General features: G+C 38.0%; 1 protein-coding gene across 2 annotated transcripts; it reads left to right on the forward strand.

Annotated features, from left to right (window-relative positions):
* Window positions 1-877: 877 nt before the first annotated feature.
* On the forward strand, window positions 878-27,633 carry ngfb (nerve growth factor b (beta polypeptide)). Of its 2 annotated transcripts, XM_039612008.1 has the most exons (4): window positions 878-1,015; window positions 1,342-1,412; window positions 19,753-19,899; window positions 24,806-27,633. In XM_039612008.1, the coding sequence occupies exon 4, from the start codon at window positions 24,817-24,819 to the stop codon at window positions 25,423-25,425; it is 609 nt and encodes a 202-aa protein (XP_039467942.1). In that variant the 5' UTR covers window positions 878-1,015; window positions 1,342-1,412; window positions 19,753-19,899; window positions 24,806-24,816; the 3' UTR covers window positions 25,426-27,633. The 2 variants fall into 2 exon arrangements, with proteins under 2 accessions (XP_039467942.1, XP_031592494.1); XM_031736634.2 differs by lacking the exon at window positions 1,342-1,412 and having other exon boundaries at window positions 884-1,015.

A 27,633-nucleotide genomic window follows, 5' to 3' on the forward strand; every position in this document is an offset into this window, starting at 1 on the left:
TTAATTGCAAACCTAGAAAAGAGAGAGAGAGAGTGAGATTCAAGTTGAATATTGGTGATATTACAGTTGGAGTGGAAGGATCAAGAAACTTGCTTATTTCACCTCCTAAATCAGATGCATTTAGCTTGCTTTTTCCTGGTCACTTGCAGTGGCTTTATGCCTCAAGAGGGTCACGGCTGGAGAACAACTGGATTGGCTTGTTTCAGTCACAGCATTGTACAACATTAGTTGTTACAGGAGCTTTGAAAAACCCCATCAAACACATGTGACCATGCTTATGGTTGGTCCTTTTATTTTGACCCTGCCACAAAGGCAGTAGTTACTATAGACACGTCTTGATGCTCAATTTTCCAGCCAAAGAAATCCTAGAAAGCGGATTCTGTGACAACTGAATGTGAGCTACTGTACTTAAACACACAATACAGAGAATCATGAACCATTAGAGCATAGGTGTCAAACTCTGGCCCGCGGGCCAAATTTGGCCCGCAGCCTAATTACATTTGGCCCGCGAAGCCATACCAAATTACTATTAATGCTGGCCTACTGGTATTATACAGCTAATATATATATTGTTTAGTATTAAGCTTTGCTTGTTCCATATTCAGTTTTTCAGCAAAACTTGTTTGAGTCCATAAGAAAAGATTCATTCTTATATCTGGAGGAAGATTTTTTTTCAATAAATATTAATGTTGGCCCGCGACTTTGTTCCAGTTTTGAATTTTGGCCCACTGTGTATTTGAGTTTGACACCCCTGCATTAGAGGATGAGAGGGGCAGGCACTAGGACCTGAAGCACTGGCGAGCCACACAGAGCTTGCAGCCTCTGAGAGCTTCTCACTTACTTTCAGAACAATTTTCAAACAAGTGCAAGACTCGGAAAGGACTGTGTGGGATAATTCACAGAAGAATTTGCTCTTCCCCCTCTTGGCTTTCTCTGGAGTTGGACACAAACTGGAATATATTTCAGTAAGCGTGGGGAGTTGTACGTCAGTGAGAGAAACTAGAGCTTTTTTCAGGTAGAGAACTACTTTATCATCATCTACATTGCATGGAACTACTATAGCCTCAAGGTATATCACATACATACAAGTAGTCTAGTGTGTAATGTGTAATTTCTAATCAATTCACAGATAAAACAAAGGAATTTTGTAGAATTGTGAAGATCTTTCTTGTTAGTGTGGAGAACAGGTATTGCAGAAGATAAACTTTTACATGCAGCCCAAAACTATTTTAATATTTCCTGTTTCTCTATTTTTACTGTAAATACCTGCCAAGGATTCCTAGAAAAGGGGTTTAGTGTTGAAGTTTAACAGGGAGCTGATCATCTGCTTCATCTCCTCAGATACTGTTGAGGCTTAGCCTCATCAGGTTACAACAGCAGCAGTCAGACCTGCACTCGTCTCCTTGGGCTAGGTAATGTTCTCAAAGCATTCCTGCAGACTTTGTGTATTTGCATGGTATGTTGGGCTGGAAATGAGCTAGCTGCAGGGTAGTTTTCTCAAATTATGTGTACCACAGAGTTAAGACAAATTATTGCATTCTTGGCATAATAGCAGGTGATTAAACTGGAGACAACTCGCTATGCATTTAAGATAAAATTTGCTTTTAGAAATGTAACCAAAACTTTAACATGTGATTCATTTTGGACATATTAAAGAACTCATTTCCTTTCCTCTATTAAACCCATTCCTGAGAAATTCACTCAGACTTTGGTGGAGTGTTGAACATCTTCCAAGTATAGTGAGTTTACTAACAGAACTAAATGAGCTAAATAATACACAGAGGAACAGAGCAGTTGGTCTACTGTTAACAGCTGACATGAAAACCAAAATGCATAGCTGACAAAAAGACTTCTTTTCACTCAAACAGTGGGAGCAGTAGGGAGTTTACATGGTTAAACAGCTATGAAATCAGAGGCTGTTTTCTTAAGAGGACTTTGGTCTCACTGATTAACTGCTTTACATTTGATCTGAAAAGGACAGCAAATAAAAACAGATGAATTTTTCTCAAGCTCTCACTGCATTGCCAAATGCTCATTTTCTATCACTGGAAGATCATTTTCGGTTTTACACTCCATCATCTGGAGCAGATGTAGTCTTCTAGTATTTTGGAGTATCTTTGAAGAAGCAGCAGGAGTTGATTCAAATAGTGTAGTTGAGTCAATAAAGCTTTTAAAGAGAACTTGTTGCTGTGTTTTCTGACGTAGGACAATGAGCACAAAGTGTGCTTGTGGTTAAAATAGCACTGACTATACCAAAAATAAAATATAATTACCATGCAGCTCTTTGACTGAGTTTTTCTACTTTTAAAGCAAGTAAAAATAAAAAGTCCAAGCTTTCTTGAACTTCACTCATGCTAAGGAACAGCATATTGACAACACTGTTAAGTATGCTAATTATGTGCTTTTTTTTTAATTCAAAAAATTGGATGGATGGCAGGAATGTATTTCATCACATCTTTAATTTATTTACTATGGAGTCCTAATGTTTAAAATTGTGTGTGAACTTTTAACCTAATGTGCTAATCAAGGTGACAGGATCTGATAAGGCACTTTCCCAGAAAAGAAGGTTGCACAGACTCTCTAGATGTTTTCGTAACGCTTCCAGCTTTGGTCTGCACATAATGAATACTTTCAATCTCTGAATCATCAGTTGAATATTTTTTTTCCCATTAGTCGATCAGTTGTTTGTGTGATAAAATGGAAAACATGTCTATCACAGGCTGCAAGAGGGAATGTGACATCTGTGAATTGCTTTTTATCTAACGAACAGTTCAAAACCCACGGATAATTAATAACGTCATTTTGTTGCTGCTGACAATGAAGAATATTTGATTTTAAAAATGGAACTAAACAGTTAGAATCTTTGCTAAATAGTACATCCTTATCATTTTTTTTTATAACATAAACAAGCACATTTTTATGTCTGAGCGTAGTCTTTCATATGAGGCCAAAATGATTTTTGATTTTTTTTTAAAGCAACAAAGGAAAATACCCAGTGGAAGGTCTGCATGACAGACATTTCTCACCCATTGTGGTGGATGATGTTGAGTTAAGTATCTTCTTTTTTTCTATTTAGTGGTATGCAGCGCAAAAGCGTTCATCAGTGAAGCACAGCAGCTGTATATCCTCATTGCTGAGCAATCTGTTCCACAGGTGGATGGACAGAATCTGGCAGTCCAGATTTAAATTCTTCAGACAGGTTACAGATGCTTTATGGCCCATTGGAGTAGAACCAGTGTGTGAAGGTTTCTATTCATCCCCAAAAAAAACCAAAAACAAAAAAAACCAGAAAATAAATAAAAATCTCTGCCAAGACCACCTACTTATACCTTCATCTAGAAGAACAGAAAGTGAAACAAATGGCGTCTACTGTAAAGACGTGGTGGTGTAAGCATACAGCTGCATTCTCGATTACTGTCATCTTGAATTTTGTTATGATTCAGTTTTTCTTTAGATTGACAGGTACTTGTCTGGTTCTTCTCAGCTCTCTGTATGGTTGCCAATTAAATGAAGTCCAGTCCTAGCTTGTTGATGACAAAAAAGAATTCCTGGAACTTGCACGTATGTCTGAAACGCCAGTTTCATATCAAATACACAAGCGTGAGTAGTTTGTGCCAAATAATTGGAAGCATGGCGTACAACAGATGTTGCTACAAAGCAGCTCCCTGGGAAGCTGTGCACTACATCTGAATGTACACAGTTGCAATGGTAATATCCTTTGATATTTTGCTGCCATGCAAAAATAAATAACACACACAAGTCCAAAAGCACAAGATATATAAAAACAGCTTCTATTCTATCAATACCAAGTTTTACATTGACTCTGAACAATAACCGATTTGGTGCCAAGCTCAATTCAAAGTTCACATTTCAGTTTACTTTGGAAACTCTCAGTACCTTTGGGCATTGTTGCTATCTTCTTTAGTAATACTTCATACTTTATATTTAATAAATATATAAATATAAATATAAAGCATATAATCCTTTTGGAATTCTTTACTTTGTTCATGAAACACTAAGCAACTGAAGCAGGCTTTATGAAGCAGAGGGCTCAAATCAGTAAAGCTTGTCTCTGGATGATGTGCAGTTACATGTATATGGCTACAGCTTTGTCAACTTTGACTTTAATTATAGTGGAATGGAAGTAAACTTTACTGACAGTTTTATACTGAGCAGTTCTTTAAAATATAAGTAGTGATGCTACATTTATACTATTTTCACCCTTGTTCATTAACATTGTATATGACCTTGTTAAAATACACAAAACACATATTTCCAGAATCCTCCTCTTCTTCTATCATCAAAAAGAGCATGACAGTAATTGTCTACAGCAACGGAAGCCTCCATTACTCCGCCCCTCACTGGCATCAACCTGATTGGCAACCTTTCATATATAATTGCATCAGCATCCATCCTTCTATGCAGACATGTCTCATCATCTTTTATAGCCTCAGGCACTGTTCAAGGAGCACGGTACCACTTACAAAGCACAGAAAAACATAGGGTACCGTTAAAACCTTCTGCTGTACAACTGCAGACAATTATTTCTCTTAATTACTCAGCAGGAGCTCCTCAGTTTGATATCACATTGAGAACATGAAGTTCACTATAGTTAGAGGCAGTGCATTAACATGGCACATAAAAACAACAGCTGTCTGAGACTGTATGTCTTTGCCAAGTTTGAAAAATTCCAATATGAATGAATTGACTAACTGGATCCAAAAGGATAACTGGATATCCATTAGTGTGCAATGTTTTTTGTTTCGGATTCGTAAAGATGCAAATTTGTCCAGTTGTGCTCTCTCTTGCAAATGTAAATAGCTTCTCCAAAAAATTCCTAAAAGTTAAATTTCCTAAAAGTTCAGAACTTCCAAGTTGGGCAAAGCCCCACCTCTATTCATGTTTTTATGGAAATCCTTACATAACTTCCGCGTGAACCTACTATCAAACAGCAAATGGAAAACAGATAAACCAGGCAAGTCACACACTGGGTGTTAACAAAGTAAAACTATATATGTGTGGATTTGAGCAGCAGCTAAAACAGGCCTGTGCCTGTGATTAAGCTGTATTGCTTCTCTCCAGTGAAGTGCCCTTGCATGCTGGAGTGCCTCATCATCTGAGAGCACAAGTTTCAATAAGGCCACACACACACAGTGTGTGAACTGTGATTCACTCTCCTTATCCAGCACAGCAACTACAAGTCAACTCCATAATCCATCGGTAACATCAGCTCTTTCATTTAGAGCCTACTCTAAATTAACAGCGATAGAGAAATAATGCTCCTTTGTCTTTCAGTGTCAATGACTTCAGCATGTTTTCAGAATATTTAGTTATTTATTTAAAAAGTCTTTCAAATCAAAATTGATGCTGATGATTACCATTTTCCACAATCCGCCAAAGTGCCAAACTACTAACACAGATAAATAAGCTTGTCCCGTGTGTATTCACTGACTGGAACTGCTGCTTTTCCATGCTTGTATTTTGCCTGAGTCATCAGGTATGGACTAATTGTGTGAAGGAAAATTCCTTTTGATTCGAGCCAGTAAAAACACACAAAGCAAAAGCCCAGAAGACCACTAAAAGAGACCACATACAAACAGTCAAATTTGCTTGAAAAATAAACTGTTAAATACAGCAACATGTGTGCATTTTTACATATACACTGCAGCTTTTTTAATGTTACGTTATTTACTCGGCATAAAAGCAGAGGAGAATTTATTTGGAAAAACTGCAACCATAATATAGGGATTCAGAAAATTGCTGTGACGAAATCAGTGGCTACAGTAAAAAGGGGCCACAAAGGTGTAAGAGTGTATGCAAGAAGCTGTTTGATTGGCCATAAAGGTGCAGCTATATCACACGCTCACTGAAGCAAAAATTTAAACAATCACTTTGGTAAGAGCTTGCCGCAAAATGGAAACAAAAGCCAGAAAAGGAAATCGAGTCCCTTTTTCCACAAGGTGACAAAGCAACAGCGATAGTTCAGAACTTCCTGATATTTGTTACAGAGACGCTTAAAATACTGTACTCTGCAAATGCATAACTTCAAAACACACAGACGTCAAGTCACTGGAACACTATGGACCGCAACTCAAAATATCAATTCACAGTGATGGCTGGATTCTTTTAAGACCAAAAGCATATTGTGGGTAACTTTTTTTTTTAGAAAAACACGACTGCTAAACATTAAAAATGAAATCTGATACTCGAATTGGCCCTTTTTGGTAATTGTGTTGACAGACACAAACAGCAAAGGCTCAAGAAGGCCTCTTATTTGTGGAGTAAATGTTTTTTCAGTCACATAAATAAATAAATAAATAAATAAAATCTCAAAACGTGAAACAATAATCTTCCTGCCACTCTAAAATAGTGGCAGGAAGTGGCATAATTTTTATTATGACAGGGACAGATTCAACGCTGGTCGCAGCAAAAGTCTGTAAATGAACAGATAAATGAAAGCAGTAATTCAGTCCAGGCATAGAAGGCTTATCTGATCTGGCAATTGATGTTTTAATGTTCTGCAATAATTGCACTGGCTGCAATCTTTAACATAAAAACAATAAACATTATCAGCTGAAGAGATGGAAAAAGCTCTGGTACACTGAGGCTAACCTTAAAAGGACTGAAGTTAAATCACAAGTAAACTTGATAGTGATATACAGTTCATCTCAGGCCAACAAGGTCTGCCATAGTTTAAGCACAAGCTAAACTTCCACCACATTGTTGAACGTGTGCCGCTGGATGATGCTGACGCCCCCCACCTCCCAGAGGTCACTGTTGTAAGTGTATATCTTGCTAAGTTTTTTGGAGTACTTGAGCAGAGCCTGTGCCTTCCTTCAGTCTCTTGTGTTTAGTTACACTGTGTATAGATACTGGGGTCAGCTGTGTTTCCTCAGTGCACTGAGACCAAACACAACCATCAGTGAGTAATGAAACTGTCCTTGTTAAATCTGCCATTTACCACTCTCATGTGGTTGTTCCTGTTGTAGTCCCTGATTATATTTCATGTCTTGGGTTTGGGAAATATAAAGAAAGATGCAGTACGACTTTATGATGCATTCTTTCTGTAGCTGTTTTCACTTATCTTTGATGTCACGAACTTCAACAGATTATGTTGTGTGTCTGTGTGTAGATGTTAGGTCTGCTGTTTAATCCGAGAGGTCAAAAAGGAAGTATGGCCCAAGTCAAGACCTCTTTTGCTAACTGCTTAGCTTGTAAATACTAAATCACAAAGCTGCATTATAATTTGAGCAGATTGTGTATCTTATCACACGAACATAAACAATAGGCTGCTATGGTCATCCAGATGTTGCATTGCGTGTATTCTCAGCGATAACTCTAAAGTTTCAGTCTGTTCCATCACTAAAAGCTTTGGAGGAAAAGACTGAATCCACTCTTTAACTTTTGCTGATAGACCGACCCTCTCTGATCTGCTCTTTGGCACGACACATTTCAGTCTCAGTTTGGACCTGATGTGGTCTTTGAGTTCCAGCGCCAAGGAGACTTCCACACATCTGCCTTAAATCACAGCTGACTGCAAGCCCCGTTTCTCAAAACAAAGGTCATGCTGCGTTTGAAATGGTTTCGCACATAGTTGCCTGATAACAATAAAACAGAAAATCGCCTCAACTAGATGCAACAGGACAGCAGTCAAGAGAACGTGGAACTCAAAGCCTTCAATTGCATGCCATTATCTTTCTTAACATGATTCCTTTGAGCAGTTGCCAAAAAAAAAAAAATTAAGACGTTTCACTTGTGCACAAGCGGAGGCAGGTTTGCACTAATGGAAAACCATTCATTCACAACATCCTTTTGAATATTGTCATCACGTGTATATTTGAATATTGCAATAATCAAATGTGTGCATGTGGCCCGAACCTTTGCATAATCAATGGTAAATGATAGATAGATAGATAGATAGATAGATAGATAGATAGATAGATAGATAGATAGATAGACGTTTACTGTACATTACACTGCTTTTTAATTATACAGCTGGTAGTCTTAAAAGTCAACATAATGTTACTGTTTACACCCCCTAGCCCACTCTTTACTCATTTTGATTGAGGAAAATAAACAATGGAAAGTATCCAAACTCATTCTATGCTAATGTAAAGTTAGTTTGAAGCTCTGGTGTAAAGGAGATATTTCTTCATAATGTCAAGGAGGAAATTTTGTTTACTCCAGATTTCCAAAACAGATCTCAGCTGAGATTTCTTGATGTTACCCAACCAAAACTGCAGACTGCTGAAAACTTTTCACTCACCAATGTCATTTTTTCAGCAGCTACTTTTGCTATCTATATTCCCAGTTATCTTCTGCAGCTGTTGCTCCTGTGTGGGTGTGCTGCTTCTTTGACAAAAAGACTACAAATTTAAATACACAGCAGGTGACCTGATGCAAGATCTGTATTCATAGTGAACAACCATTTCTCCAAAGGGAGTATCAATGAGAATCCAAGAACTGAACTATCATTTATATTTACACTGCAGGACCAGAGTCATAGGATATTTTTATTCAATCACAGCTCTCAATGTGTGTTTTAAGCCCTTCTTTATTGTATAGTTAATGAGAATATAGCTACATCCAAACTATGCCATAAAAAGTAAAATAAAAGTATAACTTTGTAATGGCAGTGAAGATCCTGTGCCTTTTTGACCTTTAATGTAACTTCTTCCAGTCTACCTACACGCTGTGAATCGTACAAAATAGCCGTAGGAAAGAAAATACTATACAGTAACCATAGAAACAAAATATGCCCCATTTACCCCTGAGTGAAAGCACTGCACAAGTTAAGAGATGTTTAGACATGGTCATTGCTGCATCTTCCTGCCTCTCCTAGCGTATCCATGAAAACACCACAGCAGAGCAACATATGTGGTTAATGAAGGGATTCGTATCCATCAATTAAGTATGAGTGACTCACAAAAAAAAAAGAAACAGGTAATACAGGGAATTAAATGTTCTACAAAAATCTAATGTTGCGCCATAGTGGCATGGTGACAACTGAGCAAAAATATCTTAAAGGTTTCAGAATTTGTTCATAAATACTTGCTTTTTGCTTCCACAGTCCAGTTTGTACCTTTGACAACACAAAATCCATGTACAAAGCTGTAAAGTTTTAATCAGAACTGTTCAAAGAGAAAATAAAATGTGACATGTGAAAACTAGAAGAGCACAGTCCTCCACCAGGGCTAAAAATTTAATGGGTGCTTCCACGGACACTATAGGGGATGACACTGAAAAAACTAGCAGACATCTACATGGAAACTGGATGGCTGTTGTCCTGTCCGTGCTTCCAAAGTATATACGAGCTAATCATGTTGTTTCACTGACAGGTGCATAAAATGGAGGTTCACAACAGTTTAACTCCTTCCCTAGTGGACGGCTACTAGGGTTAACTCCAGTTTCTCTTTTTTGAATTAAGAAATTTCTGTCTTATTTTAGGCCTCCTTCCAGAACCAAATGACTGCGTGAGCGGCAGTTAGTGAGGGTGATCTAAAAAGCTTGCTAGCCATGGAAAAACCTGGAACATGTTGTAATGGTCACGAAACTACATCTTTATTCATATATAATGAGATGTCAAAACTCATAATTACAGCTGCATCTATTTATGGATACATCCAAACTAAAACTGACTTCTTTTTATCTGTTTTACTTAGCAGGAAAGTTGGAAATATAATAATCTGGTAATATGCACAATTTATAGTATTTTTCATTTTTAAGTTAGATAGTCAGCATTTGCCCCACATTTAGTTATCTGGGATCTGTGAGACACTGATGACATAATTTCTGTATGAAGAATAATGCAGCAGTATTTATAGCGAGACATTTGAGTATTCTAGACAAATCCCTTAAATAAAAGAATAAATTACTAACGGTGACCACCACAATCTACATTCCTTTGGCAATAACTTATTGGGAAATGACTGCTTTCCTTTAGGAGTTTTAGTTTGACTTTCAATGTTGTCCACAGTACCACGACCTATTTAACTTTTTTACACCCACATTGTAGTTGAGGAAAGGAAACTTGACAAAGAAAACAAAACAATTGTAAAATCCCTGTAATGAAATGATTAATGCACTTAGAGCTCCAAGTTTTACCATGACTGTAATTTCAGTGAATTTTGAGTCTGAGGGTTCAAATTCTGCACAAAGGCAGCTTCAACTGGTGAGCAGTTTTGCATGAATGACCACAGCAACATAATCAGTAGCATGTCATTCAAAGCCCATTGGTGGCTTTCAGATAAAGTCGCCTGCACCTCCCTTCCTCTTTGAATGAGCCCAAGAGGATCAGGTTACTAGAGAGGCTGTGTGACTTTTACCATATGAATGAAGCAACTGCCATTTTTTTCAAAGAGGTAGATTGTCCCTGGTCTGCAGCCTGGGTTGTGTGCCACCACAGGCTGCTTGTCAGTCAAACCAGAAAGGGTTCATTAAACTGACTCCATTAGAGCTAATGAGTTGTAGGTCAGTGGATATGGCCGGCCTCTCCATTCATGAGTAACAAACCATATAAATGGCCGGCTTGCTGATTTCATTCATTCACACCATCAAGAGGAAGAAATGTTGCCAGTGTTGCAGCAGAGCTTGCACAGCGTGCCATCAAGTAAAAGAGGAAGCAGAGTGCTGATTACCTCTGCACATCATTATAGGTAAGGTAGGGCTGCAAGCATCATTAACTTTCATTATAAATTAATTTGAGATGTTAATCCCAGTTAATTGTTTAGTTTCCAAGATTACATTTTTTGCCTGTTTTGTTAAAGTAACTGTCCCCAAACACAAACAATAAAAAGGACAAAGAGGAAACCATATGAATTTTCTGAATGAGTATTTTATTTATATAGTTTATGTGAAGTAGCACATAACCTGTGTCCTAGCTTAGTGCCTAGAGCACTATATTCATCTCAGAGATGTAGGTCAAAAGGCAGCAAATTCCACTGTACCATCTTGAAACCAGCGCCAGGATTGAAACTTCTTGCAAGTAAGGCCAATAGCTTGGTAAACCTAACCACAAAAATGTTGTTTTTCAGAAATAATTGGAATAAATTAATGGGGAAAAAATACAAAAGTGAGTTTTATATTAGTCCATGATATTGGCTGACAAAATGACTTGTCTGCAAATTTTTTACATTTCTCATTATATTTTGTACATGCTGCTTTTAGTCATTGCTGTAAATTCTAACATTATAGAACATGAAAAATGAACAGCAACAAGTGGTATTTCAGAAATGATGGTGTACATGCTTGAATGAAGCTTGGCTATCCCACAGTATATTCTGATAAAGACTAGAGTTCTTCCCGAATCCCTATGTAACCCCAACCAGCATACACAAAGCTCAGTATAGTAGAGAGTCAGCAGTGGCTAACCAGCTCTGAAACCTCATTAGATAAATAAGCACACAGCAGCTATTATGAAAGTCTACAATCGGGAAATAAGAATATGGAAAAACGAATGGGGTGTGAAGGTATGGTAGCAGCAACTGCATGGCCAAACCACAAATCACATCCAGCTACTCTGAGGGAATACAGTACCAGTAAATTGAGGCAATTTTGCAGCTACAGAGTTCTGAATATTACACAAGCTGGGCCAGTGGCGTATTTTAGTCATAATCATATCACAGTAAAGTCCAATTTGAATGTGAAACAATAAAATTAAGCTTTTTATTTGAACAACACTGTGTACTGTAGATGAGATAAAAGTTGATTGGCTTAAAGCTCGTATTTTTTCAAATTAGAAGATTTTTCCAATGTTTTATAATTTTTTAATGTGCTGATAAATTATCCTGTCAAGTGTCAAAAGTCTTAGCAAAAGTTCAAAAGTTAGCCTACTCAAAACTCTCTCTTAACAATAGCTGTACATATAAACATGGAAATACCAAAAACAACCAAAGAAAAAAATAATTAAACTCAGCCACACAAAGAAATTAACTCTTCTAAATACTCATACATGTAGTATATGACCAAAATACCCAAACATTAACAGCTCATAAGCTGTCAGCAGATCTTAGCAAATGGGCACACTTAGCTTGTTCAAGTTGAGTGAATCACAGCATCGTATAGCTGATGAAACTTTAGTAAGTGGCCAGCTATTTTCTAACTCCACATCCTTTTTAAGGTCAGTGGCTGAAACAGGCATCCATTAAAGAGACATGACAGATGGTAGAACTAGCTTACACCTAGCAACCACTTTTTTTATGTACACCTTGTTGGTACCTGGTAAGATTTCCTTCAGAGCTGCCTTGTTTCTTAGTGGCACAGGTTGAACAAGGTGCTGGAAACAGACAGCATTTGCTGCAGATCCATGATGCAAATCTTTGTGCCACCACATCACAACTGTGTTCTATCTGAATGAAATCTGTTGACTGCGGAGGGCATTTGTAAACTCAGTCAGTGAACTCTGTCATAGTAAAGAAATCAGCTTTGTGACATGACATGTTATACTGTTAGAAGCAACCATCACAAGATACAGTGGTACACTGTGGTCACAAAGGGTACTAATGGGGTAGAAGTATGCAGTGAATCACAACCAACACCATGAACTGCTGATAAAATGCAGGATGGATCCATGCTTTCATGTTGTTTATGGCTAATTTAACCCTAGCTTTAAAATATTGCAGTAGAAATCAGGATTCAGTTTCCTGCTCTCAGCTGCCAGGAGTTACACCCAGTGTGGTCCTCTGGTGGTGTAGCCCATCTGTTTCAAGGTTCATTGGTGCAAGAGATGTTCCTCTGAATACCTCAGTTGTAACGACTGGTTATTTGAGATACTGCTCTGTTCATATCAGCTTGAAACAGTCTGGCCATGCTCCTTTGACATCTGACATCAACAAGGCAAGAACAGCCACACTGGATACTTTCTCTTTTTAGGACCATTCTCTGTAAATCCTAGAGATGGTTATGTGGGTAAATTTCAGCAGATCAGCAGTTTCTGAGAAACTCAGACCAGCCTGTCTGGCACCAGCAACCATGCTATGTTTAAAGTCACTTAAACCATCTTTCTTCCCCATTTTGATGCTCAGTGTCATTGGCTCATTAGATGTTTGTGGTAAGAGCAGTTGAACAGATGTACCTAATAAAATAATGTATGTTACACAAACAATGCTCAGTGCAGCGGTGGGTTTAATAACTGAGAAAAATGCAAGGCTGTATATCAATAGTGTATGGTCATTATTATACAGATCATTAAAGAGAGTAAAATTCTGATTTTAAAGTTTAATTTCATACCTTGGCTGTTCTTAAATATAAAAATTGGGAGACTGTTGGATTACTGAACTATAATATGGTTTTATAGAAGCAGGGAGCATGAATCACTATGAAGGTTTTTGCTGGTCCATATTAAATGGTCCACATTAAATGAGACCATCAATAACTCATCCATTTTATCTTAATTGCTTAGGCATAATTTATAGTCCTATTAAAGTTATAGTACAATCAATGAACTTTTATTGATCCCAACCTCATTAACTGTTAGAGCAGCAAAAATACATATGAGACCAGACAGGGTAATACATATGAACACTACTTATAAGAAGCAACAAAAAAAATCAATGGATTTACAATCTAGTCTAAGTTTAAATTTCAATGTCTCACAAAATGTGGAGAAAAGCAATAATTATAATGTATATGTTTTGAATGCCTTTTCCTTCAATTTTGCCATAAACAAAACTGGAAAGGACAAATACTGTTGCTCATTTCATTTCTCAGTTTTATATCATGAATGGTTTCTGTGCTTCCTTCACTCACTTGCTACTTCCTGCTACGTCCCTGCTACTTAAAACATCGAGTGTAAGTAATTAAGACTTATTTAGAGCTTTTTCACAGTTATAAAGTCATAAAATGTTATACAATAAAACAAAGAAGACTAGAGAAGCAAAAATCATCATCTTTAATAACATCAAAAAGTTGTGAAAATGAAAGGAGCACAAACATAAAAGTGGAGTTATCCTACCATCATGATTTATATGTTTCAGCTATTTCTCTTTTATATGGCATGGATGGTAAAACTTCCAAAAAAGGGCACACCTGTTTAACTTTACTCATAGCTCCTCCTGATGCATTTCAGGAATTAAAATATCCTTCAAGATCAGCCGAGATCAATTTCTGGTTCACCGGCCGCAGGACAGAGTGAAGAGGAGATGATGAGAAATAAGAAAGGCCAGACAGATACCATTTTGGGATCGTGCTCATGCAGACTCAGCGCTAAGTGTTTTACTGATGATACAAACATCCTGATCATTCCTGTGGTATTTCATCGGATATGGTCTGGGAAGTATTCAGGCTTTTCCAGGAGGCTCCAGTCAAATTAAAACCAATGTAACAGAGCACATTATCCAATTGAAATCGTCTAGTTTATTCAACAGTAAAGTGTGCCAAGAAATACCATTTTCTTCACTGTGTTAACATCAAACAGACGGGGCAATTTTATTCCACTCAGTCATCAGGCAGTGATGAGTCAACACAAATCCACATCTTTCCCGTATAGTCATGTGCTGCTGTTACCCATCTGCTTCAAGTCTCAATAAGTAGAGCGATGTGCAATGCCCCAGCGCACACTAATGTGTACAGTTGTGTCAGATGCATATTTATAGCCCACCTAGTAACTTGAAAGGATGTCACTTTCACTTTTCACATCTGGCTGCATGTTATTTTTTAACAGGTCAGTAGCTGTAAATTTGTATGTCACTGACTCAAAATCAGATCCTCAAAATAATTCACATTTGTTTTCTGTTAACATGATCACAATCTGTTTGGATATGCACAACTACACTGTTAAACAGAACTGACATTAACACGAATCCATTATTGTTAAACACAATTACATTTTGCCATTTTCAGAAAAATCTGCTGAAACAACGACCTTTATTCACTCATTAAACGCACCATAAGCCAATCATTTATGTATTTTAATACATAAATTATAATTTTTAATTAATTAATTCATTATCAGTTAATAATTACTGTATTATTTTTTAATAACCAAAGCATTTGCGTCTAACATGCATCTGCAGTTGTGGAATGCAATTTAAAAAAAGAAAATATTTAAAAAAAAATAATATGTCTAGAATAATATTTTAACCATCATATAAAAAAGACGTTGAGCCATAAAAGAATAATATAATTATCTTGCAATTATCTTGCAACTTGAATTCAAAAGTGCCTTAACATTGTCACACCACATTAAAATTCAAATTGAATCACAAAGAGCAAACAGCATTTCAATAACCATTTTAATCTGCATATTGAGCAAATATCTCAAGCATCCCAATTATTTTCACTTTGTCTCACACATTAATTTTCCCTGATAAATGACTAAAGGGTCCATGAGACTTATTAGACAAGTAAGTTTTCACCTTTGAGAATAAAAGGTGTTTTCTTTCTTTCTTTCAACTCATTAGCACCGATGCTTCACGGCTAAAAGGCAGTGGGTTCAACTCTGCCTGGAGTTGGGCTTTCTCTATGTTTGTGTGTTTTCCCTTTACAAGGAAAAAACTCACACAGTCCAAGAACATGATGTTAGGTTATTTGATGATTCTTAACTGGCTGTAAGTGTAAATGTGAGAGTGTGCGGTTGCCTGTGTCTGTGCATTAGACCTGTGAAAGACTGATGACCCATCCAGGGTGTGCTCTCTTTGTCGCTTTAACCACCTGTAACTCTGAACTGGATCAAAGGTTAAGAAAATAAATGGGCATTTCTTTATTAGCTGGCCCCCAGCCTCCTGTCCTATGATCACAAGTTCATTAAAGATTTACACTTATTTTATTCAAGTCATGGCAGACTTGTAGTCAAGACCGCCTAAACCAAGACAAAGACAATACCAAGACCAGAGGGTATCGAGACCAAGACAAGACCAAGACCGAGACCTAGACAGGCCGAGTCAAGACCAAGATAAAGTCGAGACAAGACCAAGACCGAGACAAAAAGTCTTTAAACTCCAGCCAGATGCTGCTTCGTTTACGGGTGTCAGGCATATTTATGTGTTTTTGCGATGCACTCACACAGCCCTCCTCACCGCTGTCTACTGTCTCACTCACTTACCGAGAGGACAGACGCACGCTCCACTTGACTGTCGCGTCTCTCACCCTCTCTGTTTTTCACATAATGATATTATCCTATATCCTCGCATGTGATTGGCCACAATATGGAGGGATTGGAGCATAGCTGAGCCACTGTGTGAGAGCTGAGCAACGAAAGGAAATTAAGCGAGGAGCCGGCTCTCGCTCAATGGGAGTCGACTCTTCTAATTCACTACAAAGCACTCTCTAAGCACGGCTCTTAGAGCTGATGCTTTTGCGCATGACACATTATCGAACATTACGTTGTGTGTCATGGATACCGTTGACTCCAAATCTCCCGACCACTATGTCGATCTGAGACAGCAAGACCGAGGCAGCGAAACCAAGACAAGACCAAGACCAAAGTCCGTCGAGACCAAGACAAGACCGAGACCACGTAAAAGTGGTCTCGAGACCGGTCCTGAGACATCCAACTCTAAGTCATGGCATGATGTTGTATATGCTCAGTGTACCATTCACCATCTCAAAATCCCCTAGGCACCTTTAGAGCTCAGAGTAATTTAACACCTATTTGACACCTGTTTGCACTTGAACATAGGGCCGGCAATATGGCCAAAAATATTTATCGCGGTATATATTTAAAAATTTGCAATAACGATATAACTTGATGATTTTCTACTATGCCTTCCTGGAAAGCATTATGAGCTTCTCCATCACCTGCTGGTGCAGCCTTCAGAACAGGAACAGACGCAGCACACTACATCAGTGTGCTCTAAAATCATTGGACTGCCTGTCAGAACTCTGGCACAGGTTTTCAGCCAACAGGCCCTTACACAGGCAGCCAAAATCATCAACGGCCCCTCTCACATTCTTCACCCCGCATTTCAATGGCTCCCCTCTGGGCGACGCCTCCGCTGCATTTCCTGCAGGACTGAGAGGAGGAGAGCCACCTTTGTCCCCATAACCACCCTGCTTTTTAACTCCAGCCAATAAGAACATTTCACACACCCATAAACATAAACTACACTCTTCTTACACTACTGACACTTTATTCACTTTTAGTCACTTGCAGTTATTTATTCACCTTCAGTCACTTTAATTTTAAAACTGTGTAATTTTAAAACTGTATATACTGTATATTCTGTGGATTTATTATTTCACTCGTATTGCCAGTTCTTATTGACCTTATCTTCAACGTATGCTGCTCGGTTGTTTGTTAATTGCCCCTTGGGGATAAATAAAATCTTCAGATTCTGATTAACTGACGATATAATTGACGCGAGACAAAATACTTATCAACTCCTCAACTTTATTAGTGCAAAAAATAAATAAATCCATCAATGTATTTTCACTTAAACAAGCAGCTGTTTTTTTATGCAAATTCCTTGCTGACAGTTTAACCAAAAGGCATTTCCAGTGGAAATTGGCCGACATATCCTGAGTATAACCACGTATAATATCCACAAAACTTAAAAAGACGTTATACACAAACAATACGGTAATATTATGTTGAAGCACAGTACATATTACTCCGCGAGGCTCCTGCCTACGATAGCCGTAATGCTCCGACAATCCATCAAGCGGTGCGGCTTCGTAGCTTAGTGAAGTCGTACTAAAACATTTTTTGACAGATTTTTGAGCGCCGTGCACCACATAAAAGCGGTTCAAGGTCAGTAAGCACAACCAGAATTCATACATAAGGTGCACCCGATTTTTTGTCGATTTTTCAGAAAATCAAAGGATTTTCAGAGCGACTTATTTTCCGAAAAACACGGTAATAACCACGGCCCGCTTGCATGCTCTTACAAAAATTGTGCTTTGGTGTGTATCTGATGGACGAAAGCCAAACCAGTTCCACATCACTGAAGTTGCACCATTTTTACAAACCAATTCTGATTCATCTGTTTCATTCAACAATCCGCTTTCGCCCTTCTCATTCTCCGTCACCGCCATGCTTTTTCTGCCATGTGCATATGAAAACAAAGGCTCTGCGCATGCCCGTTTTACCCATATTCTATCGCGATATTTCATTTTCTTATCATTACCTAACATTATACCGGTATTACCGTGAACGGAACAAAGGACTGGTTGATTTCTAATTTTCGCTTTTACATGGATATACATTTATATACTACTCTTATATAGTATTGTTAAGTAGTTTGAAACTTAAAGTTTATCCAATTCAACACAAGAGTAGCCACTATTATTAAAATTCATAGCAGCAGTCTACTGCACATATAGACCTTTTAGAAACTGACCAATGTATCCTTTGGAAGCCAAAGTCCAAAATTATGTTTTCAGGGAATTACTGACGATGGAAGAAAAATTGTGAATTAAACAGACCTTTTGGATCTATCTGGATTTTTGTTAGATTGTTCAAAACCTAATTTTAGTTAACTTAATTTGCTGTTTTTAAAACGTCTTTTCTGAAGGAGAAAACCTCAAACTGCAGGAGATTTCATATATCAAAAGTTAATTTCCATGAATAGAAATGTTATTTACTGTTATCTATTGTTGGTATGACAATGAAGTCAATTGTTGTCTTCATTGGGAGGGTATTTATGTTTTCATGTTGTTTATGTCAAATTCTGACATTACCAAAACATAATTTTATAACTTTATTGTCTAGTTTTAGTGAGCCCAGCTTTTTTCTCCTCAGCTTTCTTCCAGTACTCGCACCTGGTGCGTGGCACCAAGTCTTCAATGTAGTCTGCAGAGTGCATGTAGCAGCATTTGAGACCATGACATAAAAATCACAAAAGCAGGCATCCTGTTTCTAAAAGAGCTCATGCTGCTGTTACAGGGTCACAAGTTGAACTGACAGGTGGAGACCCGCTCTTTTGAGATGCTGAACACTTCCTGTGCTGCTGCAGATTCTGCACAGGAGCACGCCACAGTAATTTTGATTAACAGCCCATTTACTTCTGTTTATATAAGCTGCTTACATTTCTGTCATTTTGCACACGTGCCATATCTTACTGTTTTTAACTTGCTCAGCCATGATTTAAAGGCGTAGCTTAAAATGAAAACACATTTATAATTAAGTTTCGGGACACATTGTTTTCTGGAATGAGCTCTTAAATATTTTCTCCTTGGCAGGTTTAACATTAGAACCCACGAGTACAGTAATATGGCAATAGGAACAAACGTTTCTGCGTCTGGTTAGTGTGATGGATGATCAAGCTCAAATGCCTTTCATCACTGCACAAAAATGAATTGTGACTGTCTGTAGCAAATCAAATCAATAATAAAATGCAGTGATAAAATAGAGCGAGACGAGACAGTAAAACTGATGTTCTGATTTAGCACAATGGCATAGAGTGTTGACACCTTTCTAAATATTCTGTTATGCACTCATATACTGTACAAAATACCACATTCCATAGTGATCTGGTTTTGACTTGCTCGTAAATATTCTTTCAAGTTTAAATGTTTAAGTATATCTGTCTGAAGGTACAAGACTGTTTAAGTCTAGAAAATCTGTCAAGGCTCATGTGTCCAAGAATTCAGACAAATGTTATTGTGTTAACGTTAAACTAACACGCCATTTCCACCCCCTAGAATAATGTACATGATGGAGGTCTGCTTCTTGATTTCAATATGTCCAGTATGTAACGATGTGGTGAGAGGGGAAAAACACATTAATGTTCTCTTCCCTTATTTGTCTTGCAAAGAATGTGTTTACAGTGGGTTTACGAGCTGGCTGAGACAATTTCTCCACTTGTCTCTCAACAGGATTGAAGAGGCAGAGAAGGGCAGAGGTGTGCTGGATGGCAGCCACAGCCAGGCCTCATGGCAGGAGGTGCCCGTAACACACAGAACTCTAATCACATCCTCTAGGAGCCACAGAGGTGATACAGTTCATGTGGATACACTGAAAAGGTATGAATATTAATATGTAAATGCATACAAGTCTCGAAACAGGTCAGTTTTTTTCATGTGTTTGTGTTGTTTTTGTAGATAATACATATGTAAAGCTAGCAACACTGTGCTTATTCAGCATGGCTGTGTTCACACTGCAGTCCTCAGTGTTGGTTTGGTTTTTTTTTGGTTTTTTCACGTTATCCATTCAGTGCTGCTAATATCAGATTCCAGTGTAAACAGGTCACTGTCCTGAACTGACCTGCATGTGCCGAAAAACAATAACAAAGGCGTCACTCACATTCGCTCTTGCACAGAAGTAAATATGGAGACCAGTAAAGCCAGTGTTTACATTTTCATTTAAACGTTGATGTGCAGTAAAAGCTGGAAAATATGTAACCAGATGTCAAAGAGAGATTATGGTTTTTAGATTATTTTAATTATGGTTTGTGTGGTAGCAACAGCTGCTACTTCTAGACCTGTAGGTTTATAGTGCTGTCAAAAGTTTTTGTCCCATTTCTGGGTTTTTTTGTTTCTTTTTTTGTGTGCATATGTGCCACACGTACATATTATAATATTAAACACATTTTAATATTCGACAAATAACCAGAGTAAGTATAAAAAATAGAAAAACATAAATAGAACATATGAATGGGGTTAAATACTAAATCATCTGGAGGTATTAGATTAGGCATTTTACAATATTGGTGCACCGGTGGTGGTTTCTTTGTTTGTTTCACTCAGCTCTGAAATTTCTTTTTTAAGCTTATCAGCACTTATTTTCCTCCGTTATTCCCCCACTTCCAAAAATCTGAAACATTACAAAAATTTCTGCTTTTCAAGCTTATCAGCACATTATTTTCAAATGTCAAATTAGCCCTGACATGTCTGTATAATTTTGTGTTTAAAAGAGAACATAGACACCGCATTGTTGCTGGTCTTTCACTTTTCTTTTTACTAAAAAATCTGAAGAACATTATCAAGTTTTTTGTTAATTTAGTACAATGGCTTGTTATTGATAAAGTGATCTTCCTCTGTCCCCTAAAGTAATCCAAATTGGCACTTAAAGGCAGAAAAAAAACCCAGAAAAAAACAGGTGTGGCATATCTTCGCTGCCTTTGTCTGTTTATTTCCAACAGTGATGCAGTAATGATTTTGTCATGTCAAAATGTTGCACCAGGTATCAATAACTTGAACTAGACAGACCTTAAAAGCCTATAATATTTTAGTTCCTCACATGTCTGTTTCACATAATTTTGTGTTTAAAGAAGTGCTCATAGACAAACACAGCGCATTAAGCCTGCCCAACAGGTCTTTCATAGCCATCACAGGTGTTGACTTGCCTGTGATTCCTGCTGTATTAAATGCAGTACACAGCCTGTCTACCTAAACAACCCATTAAGCACAGATGTTCTGTTCTGTGTTTTGTGGTGAGTCATGACACGATGAAAAGAAAATGATATCAAACACATGTCACAATAATGTCAATTATATTCCCCTACATAATGTCATGCCTATTCTGATGGGTAATTGTGTTTTTTGGGATATGTTATTCTTTAATTTTCCACCATTTAATTCAGCTCTGCTTCTGTCTAGTTTGCCTTTCTTTTTAAACTTACCTTTTAATAAACAGTACTGTGCACATTTTTTGGACAATTTAGATCAGCGGTGTCCAACTCCAGGCCTCAAGGGCCAGTGTCCTGCAGGTTTTAAATGTGTCCTTGATGCAACACAGCTGATTTAAATGACTAAATTACCACTTCAACATGTCTTAAAGTTCTCCAGAGGCCTGGTAATGAACTAATCATTTAATTCAGGTGTGTTGACCCAGGGTGATATGCAAAACCTGCAGGGACGGCGCTTGAGGCCTGGAGTTGGACACCACTGATTTAGATGTTTATATTTTTGGTATTTGGTGTCAGTCACATTACAGTATATGGTCTTTAAATGGGAGGAGACACAAATCCAGCCTCTGGGAGTCACAAGCTACTGCCAGTCCCAAGTCCACACAAATAGAAGTGTCAGGAAGAGCATCCGGCACAAAGTCTGTCCCCAATAAACATGTCTATCTGTCCACTGAGGTGATCTCTTGGGAATTAAAGAAGCAGACAGTACAAAATATATGACTTCTAATCTGTCCAACTAGTCTTTCAAGCCTAGTCAAATAACCCATATCGAATTAGTCTTACTGAAAGGGGCAAAAAAAGCAAGTATTTTTCACATCAGTTAAGTTTCATTTCAGCTCACAAACCTTGTAAGAGGAGTATAAGGTGTACAAAAATAAAAACAGGTTGTTGAGTGGTCATAATTTAGGACAGTGTTTCCCAACCTTTTGGAGCCATGGCACTTATTTCACATTAGAAAAATCACATGGTACACCACCAAACAAAAATGTCACAAAAAGCATATTGATAATTTTTCCCCATGGTGAGGTAGAGAGTAGTGGGTAATAGTCCAAAGGTGAGGTAGAGAGTAGTGGGTAACAGGCTGAAGGGGACTGCAGAAACTTTAACTGTCAGGTTAAGTATTATTTCCCATATGACGTCGCCTTGCACGAAGCTAAGAAGACCACGGAGTTCAACTTCGGCTTCTTCCTGTGTAGCAGAAGTGGCTCGGTTTGTCCCAGTATAGCTTTTTTTCTTTATTCTGACCACCACTCACGCTACGGCCTTCATCTGGGTTGGAATTTTCTCCAGGACCCAGGTCAGATTGACTACTTTTTTTTTTTCAAATATTTACCTTTTACTATTACATGCTGCATTATCTCACTTGCAGGGTGACTAAGTAATTTCTTCGTCTTCTTCGGTTATAATGGCAGTTGGTAACCCATTAAATTGGAGCAAGAAGTTATACTGTCCTCTGGTGGAAGAGAGTATAATTGTTCTGCCCATTTCTCACACCGGTCGCTTAGTGTACCAAACCAAATAATCTTCCACGGCACACCTGATCATTTCTCATGGCACACCTATGTCCTGCGGCACAATGGTTGGAAAACACTGCTTTAGGAGACACTGAATGAGGGTTTGACCGAGGAAATGAACTGCAGTAAACAAACAACAGCCTTCTATATTAGAATCTGGCATTTTATTGACCCATTCACCCATTCCTGCAACTCAACCTTAACCGTCATTCATTCAGCTCTGTGCACCACATCATCTGACTTTCTCACTTCATAACTGCCGCAGCCACTAAAGTGCACTGCTATCACTGGGAAAAAACAAAAAACAAGCAAACAAACAAACAAGGCTTATGGGTTGTAATTATAAACATTATAAAAAATGGATGTAGTCACCATGACATAGCCCAATGTTTTTAGACTCTACATTCTGAAGTTTCAATGTTATGCCGAGGTTTAAGCCACATTGTTTATATCACCTTATTTGAAAGAACATGTGCAGTGCTAAATTATCAACTATCACAATCAAAGTAGGTTACCAACTAGCATCAATAAGATGAATAGACACATATCTCCTAGATAGTGTTATGTAACAGAAACCATAAAATATTTTAACTGAAGCACAAACTTCTTAAGATATACTGTCTGTCGCACAGCAAGCCATAAAACTAGTCGGATACCTACATCTACAGTATATGGCACCAACAGTACAAACACTTCAGACAGGAGCAGCTCAGAGACTCAAATTATGATGAGTGGCTATGACTTCTAAATCAAAGAGGCCACACCCCTACTTCCAATATTCAGATTGATAAATTGTGAAAATCATCCACCATACAGTTTATAAAGGAGGAAATTCTCCATCCTAACTTTACAAGAAAATGCAAGTGTTGTAGTGATCTTAAATAGTTTAGAATTAAGAATAAAAAATTCTAAGACCTTTATGGATACTTGTGATTAAGACTAAGAAAAAAAGGAAATTCCTGTGCCATCCCTTACACACCATTGCTTAATGTCCACAATTCACATGCTATCAATTAAAAAAATCTATCATATCCTGTGTGAAATAAAAGAGAGGGAATACAACAGTGTGCGTGACTCATGGCTTTAGCCTGCTGCAGTGATCACTGGGATAATAAATGGTGTACACATGAAGTGGGTGCTCATCATTACTGCATAACCCCAGAGAATGTCTTCAGGCAGCCACAGACTGTTAAGAGAGTTCACTGTCATCTTTGTGGATGTAATTGTGTCAGTAATTTTTTATATTATTGCTAAATTAGATATCAAACATTGTACTGCTTTCTGTTTACATGTATAAATCAGCTCAGGGACTCTGCAGCCTCAGCAGCAGCTGCCTAATCAGGATTTGCAGACTCCACCCTTAGCAATGCCAAACACAGACTTTTAATAAATAGTGCTTGTAAAAACTGTTAACGGTAAGTCATCAAACTTAATGTCAGGAAAAATGTTTGGGGCTTTTTCTGCTTTAAACAACAGCTCCAGCATGCACGTACATAAAGGGAATCTCACAGTTCAACATGCTGAAGACTGAATAAGTGCATGTGGAGATTAATACTGCATTGTAAAAAATTTAAAATTCACTATTATTATCTAGGTAAGCAAAAGAACATTCACATAATTTTAAAACTGCAAAATTATACATGTTAATTACATAAAATACAAAATAATTAGTGATCAATTACATTCTACACCTCCCCACAGCTCTAAAGAACATTATAGCATTTTTCATTGTTTTCGTTTTCAAACCTCCACCTGTCATGGCTTCAGGAAGCCTATAAACAGTGATATAATTGTGAGCACAACAATAACCCTTTAACTGCTAAAGAACCACTTATTTCCCTCAGGAGTTACTAGATACCAGAAAGAAAACAAAAGAAAGGGAATATCACTTGGAAGCATCCTATACATACTAAAGTTGATGTTACTTCATGTCTGCTGAAGAAGCTGTATGTAAAAAATGTTTCATATCTGCTGTAACATGTTTTCCGTTCTTATTGACACCCTCAGGTCGTGTGCCCATGAGGTCGTCCATGCTGGTCCTGTTCCTCTTCTTAAGTGCCCAGGCTGTGGCCGCAACCAGAGGGGACTTGTACACCACCACCACAGCGGCACAGGAAAACACTCCAAGTGACAACCCCGACTCTGTCCCGGTTGTCGATCCCAAACTGTTCACCAAGCGCCACTACCTCTCACCCAGAGTGCTTTTCAGCTCTCAGCCCCCTGATGCAGAGCCATCGGGGTCACAGGGTGCTAGCAGAAGGACCCGAAGGCAGGCAGGGCAGCCTCAACACCGCGGGATGTACTCAGTATGTGAGAGTATTAGTGTCTGGGTGGTCAACAAGACCAAAGCCACGGACACCTTAGGCAGAGAGGTGACAGTCCTCCCAGACGTGAAAATCAACAATGTCAAGATGAAGCAGTACTTCTTCGAGACAACATGTCATAGCCCTCGATCAGGCAGCTCAGGCTGTTTAGGAATTGATGCGAGACACTGGAACTCCTACTGTACTAATTCACACACTTTTGTGCGAGCGCTGACTTCATTCCAGAACCTGGTGGCGTGGAGGCACATACGCATTAACGTGGCCTGTGTGTGCGTGCTCAGCCGCAAGTCCTGGCGGCAATGAAGACTTACGACACGTGCACACAGGTTCACAAACCCAAATGCAGTACATACATAGACAAGCTAACAGGCAGGCAGAAGTGACTTTTTTCACATAATTTATCACCAAAAACTTCTCAACCTCTGCACAAAGTAAATTATTAGTATATGTCAAAGTATCAAGACTGCATGTATACACACCAGACCTGGGTCAAAGAGTATCTGCAGCTGGTTTTGTGTTTTGTTTTTTGGTTGTTTGTTTTGTTTTTTTGTTTTTTTACCTGTTTGAAGTACCACGCTACAGGGGCTGTAGCTGTGCCGGTATCTATTTTAGCTGTGGTTTATATCAGACTCAGCTTATGGAAATTCAATACGCAGCTATGTGCTCAGTTTGACAAGTGTTTGTGCTCTGGATTTATCATAACTTTTAAGCATTACACTGAAAAATGTTCTAAAATACAGACAGGAAATATTTTTTATACATATACACATATCGCATACATTCATGGGTCATGTTTGCTATACTAAATGCACAAAATGCTATTGATGATCTGAAGCTAAACCTACCCAAGTAGTTTTGTTGGCAAACCATAGCAAAACCTAGCACAACTGTTTCCTCTGTGGCTCATTGCAACCATTTCCTCTCTGTTTTCAGCATTGCTGTATGTGATGTTTCAAGCACAAACATGTGCATCTTTTAAATGCCAAAGGCTTGGAATTAATTTGGTGGTGTAAAAATTCTCCAAATTATAAAATTATATTCTATTATACACTTATTGTATTTGGTGTATCCAACCAGTAATATAAAAGTGGCAACGCCATGCTCCAAATGAGTGAATTTAATGAATTTTTGTAGCATCATTTTCCAGCGTTGCATAGTCCCGAAAAAGTCACCTCATAAGTGCATAAATTTTCCAAAGGAGAAAATAGCGAGAGAGACAGGTCTGATGTGCATACTACCTGACTATACACCTAAATAGTCCACAAAAATAAACTAAACATGGAAACAAACTAATTAAAACATTAGGAAAAAGTAGTAGCTTAGTGTAATAAAACATGGCCTCAATAGCATTTCCCCCCCTCTTACTCTATGGAAACTTTTTAGCTCCATACATTTACAAAGGTAAATAGGAGGCGTAATAAATATTTATCATCCAGGAGCAACAATCAAATGCCAGGATGCCATAATGACAGGGAATGGAAACAAAGACCAAACCAAACTGCAGACGGAAGGTAAATTTGCTGATGCAGTGCAATTTAAATGGAGAACATTCTATAGTGTATAAAAAAGCATGTAAGATTAATTCTGTTCCATCGCATTAAGGCAGAGCATACAGGTACAAGTGGATGATCTTTTGCTTTTATACTTTACTTTCAAATTATCACTTATACCACATCTACAAATACAGACCCAAAATGCAGCAGAACCACAGCTAAATGGCACCTTTACATGATGAATGATGATTATGAGATCTGCTCCAAACATCCATATGTCATTCAGACTCTGAAAATGGTAATTAAGGAAACCAGTTTCAGCTGTCTGACTTTTCTTGATTACTAACTGCTCAACAAAGAATTTAGAAATACCTCTGAAACAATATGCAGTGTGTGTCTGATCATTTGTAGTCTAGTATCGCTTTTGATAAATACAAATATTGCTTATATAATTCTTTTATTTTGATGCAGATATAATTGCTATCTTAGTGCTTAAGGCCTGAACTGAACTTGTGTTGCTGCAGTAGTTTATATATAGCTGTTATGAATGGATCTCCCAACCCAAACTCCTCTAATGTAACTGCGCTATGACATTAGTTTGACACTTGAAGATATTAAAGACAGAAATATGTCCTTTACTTATATGCTGATTTTTTATTATGTTGGACAGCTATTCGGTACTTGCAGAAGGTTTCATTCACTGTTGTTTAGTTAATGCCTGCTGGACATGGTAAGGGGGTTTAGACTAAATCACAGGAACATTTTAAAGCTGCAGCTTTTACAGACACAGACCTTGGGTTTAATGTGATGTGACTTGGTTCCAGAAAGCACAGGCTTAAACCTGTCTTAACCTTAAACTGTAGCTCAGCTTATGACAGAGCAGCAGCCTCCAGGACTTTTGGCACAACAACACAGTCAAGCTTCTTTTCTGCCAGTCATTATACTGTCATGCAGCCCACTTACTGAAGAAGACTAAATCAATCCACAACTTTGCAAATACAATTTGACCCAGGCCTGA

This window comes from Oreochromis aureus, linkage group 5, assembly GCF_013358895.1.
Source record: "Oreochromis aureus strain Israel breed Guangdong linkage group 5, ZZ_aureus, whole genome shotgun sequence".
Taxonomy (NCBI): domain Eukaryota; kingdom Metazoa; phylum Chordata; class Actinopteri; order Cichliformes; family Cichlidae; genus Oreochromis; species Oreochromis aureus.